The sequence below is a fragment of the Macrobrachium rosenbergii genome, chromosome 41, assembly GCF_040412425.1.
Source record: "Macrobrachium rosenbergii isolate ZJJX-2024 chromosome 41, ASM4041242v1, whole genome shotgun sequence".
NCBI classification, from domain to species: domain Eukaryota; kingdom Metazoa; phylum Arthropoda; class Malacostraca; order Decapoda; family Palaemonidae; genus Macrobrachium; species Macrobrachium rosenbergii.
In genome coordinates, this window is record NC_089781.1 from 19,170,381 (window position 1) to 19,175,380 (window position 5,000).

The 5,000-nt window shown below is 31.6% G+C and overlaps 2 protein-coding genes across 2 annotated transcripts in view; both read left to right on the forward strand.

Annotated features, from left to right (window-relative positions):
* The window catches only part of rk (rickets), a 725,726-nt gene that overhangs the window by 170,658 nt on the left and 550,068 nt on the right, over nt 1-5,000 (forward strand).
* LOC136827046 (protein SREK1IP1-like) lies at nt 1,506-2,293 on the forward strand. Its single transcript, XM_067084795.1, has 2 exons — nt 1,506-1,632; nt 1,917-2,293. The coding sequence occupies exons 1-2, from the start codon at nt 1,506-1,508 to the stop codon at nt 2,291-2,293; spliced, it is 504 nt and encodes a 167-aa protein (XP_066940896.1).

Here is a 5,000-nt window from a genome sequence, read left to right on the forward strand (position 1 = left end):
TGTAGCATTTTTAAAAGTGGTTGTAAGTTGAAAACCTTGCTTAAAAACATTTGTAGCATACTCTTAAAAAAGGTTGCAGGTTGAAAAACTTGGTTAAAAGATATTTATATCACTTAACAAGGGCTGTACGTGGATAAGCTTGCTTAAAAAAATTGTAGCGTAGTTTTAAAAAAGGTTGTAGATTGATAAGATTGTTCAAAAAATATTTGTAGAATACTTTTTAAAAGGTTGTAGGTTGATAAACCTTTTAGAAACATGCATACCATACTTTTAAAAGGGAATAGGTTGAATAGCTTGTTTGAAAAAAAATATTTTTAGCATAAATTATTACGAAGGGATTTTGTCAGAGAGGCTTATGATTCAAATGCATTCAAATATATTCAAATGTATTCATTATAGCATCAAATAACCTCATAATAAAATAGATCATTATTTATGCACTGTATTTATGCATCGTTGTATTGACATATTTCTGTGTTGTCATTATATTTTCTGATCAACGTTTAAGGGGAGAGTTCCTCCTCGTATCAAGAGGCCTCGTTACACCTGTTAGGCCACTGGCCCTCACATTTAATCAATTTTCACTTCCTGTTTCGTGCCCTCAGCTGTCAAGTTTTGGAATTCGCTTCTGCGTACGTTTTCCCAAAGTCTTATAAAACTTTCTTTCCTTCCACTTTTTCTTGAAGAGTGGTTGTCAAGTGTTCAAGTGTTGTTGTGGTCTAGAATTCAAAGTTGTGTGGATTTTTTCTTGAAGGTTGGGCTTACATACTTCGCTTTTTCTCTCTTTTAAAAAGGAAATGTGTGGGAAGTTTTTGCATAATAAGCATAAATAAATAAATAAGTAAATAAACAAACAAACATACAAACAAACAAACAAATAAATAAATAAGTAAATAAATAAGTAAATAAATAAATAAATTGATAAACAATAAATTAAACTAGTTAGTAATAATTGATAAACAAACAATAAATAAATAAATGAGTGAATGAACTGATAAACAATAAATAAATAAAAACAATTTGTAATAATTGATAAGTAAACAATATATAAATAAGTAAATAAATAAAATAACCAAAAGAAATAAATTAATAAGTAGGTAAAGAAATACATGAGTTAATAAATTTCTAAATAAAGATAAATAAATGAATAGATAAATAAATAAACAAGTAAATGAAAGAGAAATAAATAAAGTAGTAAGTAAATAAATAAGTAAATAAATAAATAGAAAGTAAATAAATGAAGGGAGTGTGGGGACATGGATAATAACAGCTGTAAAAATATGGGGTTCATCGACTTGCTTTATCATGTGCGGCGAAGTTTCGAGCTCGAAAAGCATGGTTTCTAGTAATAGAAACAGAAAATAAAAGAAAATAAAGAAAAAAGAGAATTAAAAATAAAATAAATGAAAAAGAAAACAAAGAAAAAAGAAAATAAAACAAAAGAAAATAAAAAAAAGTATATCAAGAAAAAAGAAAATAAAGAAAAAATAAGAAAATAAACATCCATGCATAAAATTAGCTCCATCTTGAGTCGCTTCGCCAAGTTAAGTCGAGATAAGACGGCGGTCGAAGTTTGTCGTGATAGTTGTTCCCTTCAGGATCATCCTGAAGGAGGGGGAGGAGGAGGAGGAGGTAGGCGCCCTCATCGCTGACGTCAGGAGTTTTGAAGAAGAAGAAGAAGAAGAAGAAGAAGAAGAAATAGGGGTCCTCATCCCTGACGTCTGGAGTTTTTAGGAAGGAGAAGAAGAAGAAGAAGAAGAAGAAGAAGAAGAAGAAATAGGGGTCCTCGTCCCTGAGTCTGGAGTTTTTAGGAAGAAGAAGAAGAAGAAGAAGAAGAAGAAGAAGAAGAAGAAGAAGAAGAAGAAGAAGAAGAAGAAGAAATAGGGGTCCTCATCCCTGACGTCTGGAGTTTTTAGGAAGGAGAGGAGGGTCCTCATCCCTGACGGAGTTTTTAAGAAGAAGAAGAAGAAGAAGAAAGAAAATAGGGTCCTCGTCCCTGAGTCTGGAGTTTTTAGGAAGGAGAGAAGAAGAAGAAGAAGAAGAAGAAGAAGAAGAAGAAGAAGAAGAAGAAGAAGAGAAGAAGCTCCTCGTCCCTGAAGTTTTTAGGAAGAAGAAGAAGAAAAAGGGGTCCTCATCCCTGACGTCTGGAGTTTTTAGGAAGAAGAAGAAGAAGAAGAAAAGAAGAAAGAAGAAAGAAGAAATAGGGTCCTCGTCCCTGACGTCTGGAGTTTTAGGAAGGAAGGAAGAAGGAGGAGAAGAAGAAGGAGGAGGAGAAATAGGGTCCTCATCCTGACGAGGAGTTTAAGAAGAAGAAGAAGAAGAAGAAGAAGGAGGAGAATGTTTAGTTTTTAGGAAGGAGAGGAGGAGGAGGAGGAGGAGAAGGCGGAGGAGGAGGAGGAGAATGTTTATTAGCATCTGTGATGTTCGATAATTCGTTTATTTTTCACAAAAAGTAACTACCTTTTTTTAACTTACTGTGCTTGTAATTATTAATAATTTACTTCAATAATTTACTTACATTTTTATCTATTTGTATAATAATTTTTTTATTTATTTGTTCTTTTTTAATAAGCGGTCTCTTCTTTCTATATTTCCCATTACCTTCTGTTACCTTTTGCTAATGAACACCATAATATTCTCTGGAAGCTTGAATTTTAAGTCAATGGCCCCAGTGGTGGGCTTGTTCCATATGAATAATAATTTTAATAATAATGTTAATAATAAAAAGGAAGGAAAATAAAGTGAGAAAGTGGGGAAAAAAAAGTCAGGAGAGGTTGACATCGAAAGAAATACTTGGGCCAGGTCATGGTGATATTTCTCCCCGTCTCGATTTCGTCTGCAGCTTTTGTGAAGCCAGCTTTTCAATTTTCTCTCTCTCTCTCTCTCTCTCTCTCTCTCTCTCTCTCTCTCTCTCTCTCTCTCTCGTGGAAGAAAACACAATTTTTATGTGTGAATTTTCCAGCACCAAACTTTCTAAAAAGAAAAAAAAAGAAAAAAAGGACGAGTTGGCAACTTTCTTTGTCTTCTTTTTCTTCTTCTTTAGAATGGAGGAAAGACATGACGTAAAGAACAGCTAATCTATTTCCTTTTTACGCCTACAAGGGCGCCCGTGCCCGAGCATATCCCCGAGATCGGATTAGAAGAATGTGAAGAGTTGTGGGCTGAATTTTTCAATTTCCGTATACTACATGGTATACATACATACATACATATATACAAACGCACACACACGTTTATATATACATATATAAATATATATACGTAAATAAGTATGTATACCGTATATGTATATATATATACATATACATATATATATATATATATATATATATATATATATATATATATATATATATATATATATATATATATATATATATATATATATATATGTGCAGTTATTCATCTGCTTACTGCATGAACTAAATTATGGGAAAAAATGTATATAAAAAAGCAATCTTTTCATTACATAATTGAAATATTCTCTGAATACGTGTTTACTGTCCCTTCAAGTTATACAAGATTTTGAATTTTCATTTTCTGAATGAGAGTATTTTTAATTTTTTTTTTAAGATGACTTCACCCATCGACAGAAAAAAACATGCAAGGTAAAAACACAGCACTGTAAAAAACAGCAAAATTGTTTTTTATATAAAACTATTTTTATTGATGGAGAAAATACAGCACTCTTTGAAATATGCATGAAACCCTTTCTGACAAACTAGTTTATTCAGTTTTTAAAAAAATAACACTGGATAATTTATGTTAATATTAGTCAGAGGAGCATTATTGTCACATTGCTTATATAACAAATAAGACCAAGTAATTAGTGTAGATATTAACCAGAAGAGCATTATTATCATTTTGCCTTCCTGACTGATTCAGTGAACAAAAAGAAATAAATCCACCGTGAAAAGCTGACTTAAAAACGCTGCGTGCCGTCGAATGCTTAACAAAGAGAGTATAATATTACACTCCACATTCATCACAGAGTGTCTGAGCTGTTTTCCGCTTCGTAGTCTAAGAAGCTGAACAATGCCCTCATCGAATGTGAAAACACGAGGCTGCAGGAAACACAAGAAGCTTCTGTTCTGCTGGAAGAACAAGATAGGAAGCCGTATTTCCATATTTCCTTATTTCTCAGCCTTTGACGTAATCAGCTTACAAAGGCTAAAGGACGTTTTAGAGGGAGAAATATTGCTTCGCAGTAAAAGGCGGCAGGGTTTGGTTGCATTCTTTGGCAAGAGTGAAGTGTTCGTTTCGAAGTCAATGGAATGAGAGTCTAGACCACAGTCTTCCTCTGAATGTGCTGTGTAAATGCATCCTGTGTCATGTTTAGTGATTTTGAATAAATATTCGTATAACTCTTTGTCTTATTTTATGTATTGATGTGTGTATATATATAAATATATATACTGTATATATGTATATATATATATATTTTATAGATATATATAATATATATATATATATATATTTATATATACTGTATATATATATATATATATGTATATATATATATATATATATATATATATATATATATATATATATATATATATGTATACTGTCTATATATATATACTATCCATCTATATATATATATATATATATATATATATATATATATATATATATATATATATATATATATATATATATATATATATATGTATATATATATTATATATATACACACACATAAACAAACAAACACGCATTGCCATTCAAGCGTGGCACTGATTTATAGCATTCCATTTACATATTGGTAACGCAGAGATAACGCCATTCGAGAAAGTGGCAAACCTACCTGGTAATTACCAGGTAACGACGACCCCGTCCTGCTTGCGATTCAAGTACAGTCATCCTCATCGTTACCGCTGCCGCTTGTAACGTAAGATAAAACAAATGATTTCTCTATGTGCCTCGGTAATTAGAACGTGCGTTGCATAGATAGCAAGTGCATTATCATGCAATTGCTGTGAATGAGACTGATGGAC

Excerpts from the sequence above, each read along its gene's own strand:
- LOC136827046 (XM_067084795.1), top strand. The coding sequence starts at position 1,506 with ATGCATAAAATTAGCTCCATCTTGAGTCGCTTCGCCAAGTTAAGTCGA. Across the intron at positions 1,633-1,916 it reads AGGGGGAGGAGGAGGAGGAG|GAAGGAGAGGAGGGTCCTCA; the intron begins GTAGGCGCCCTC and ends TGGAGTTTTTAG.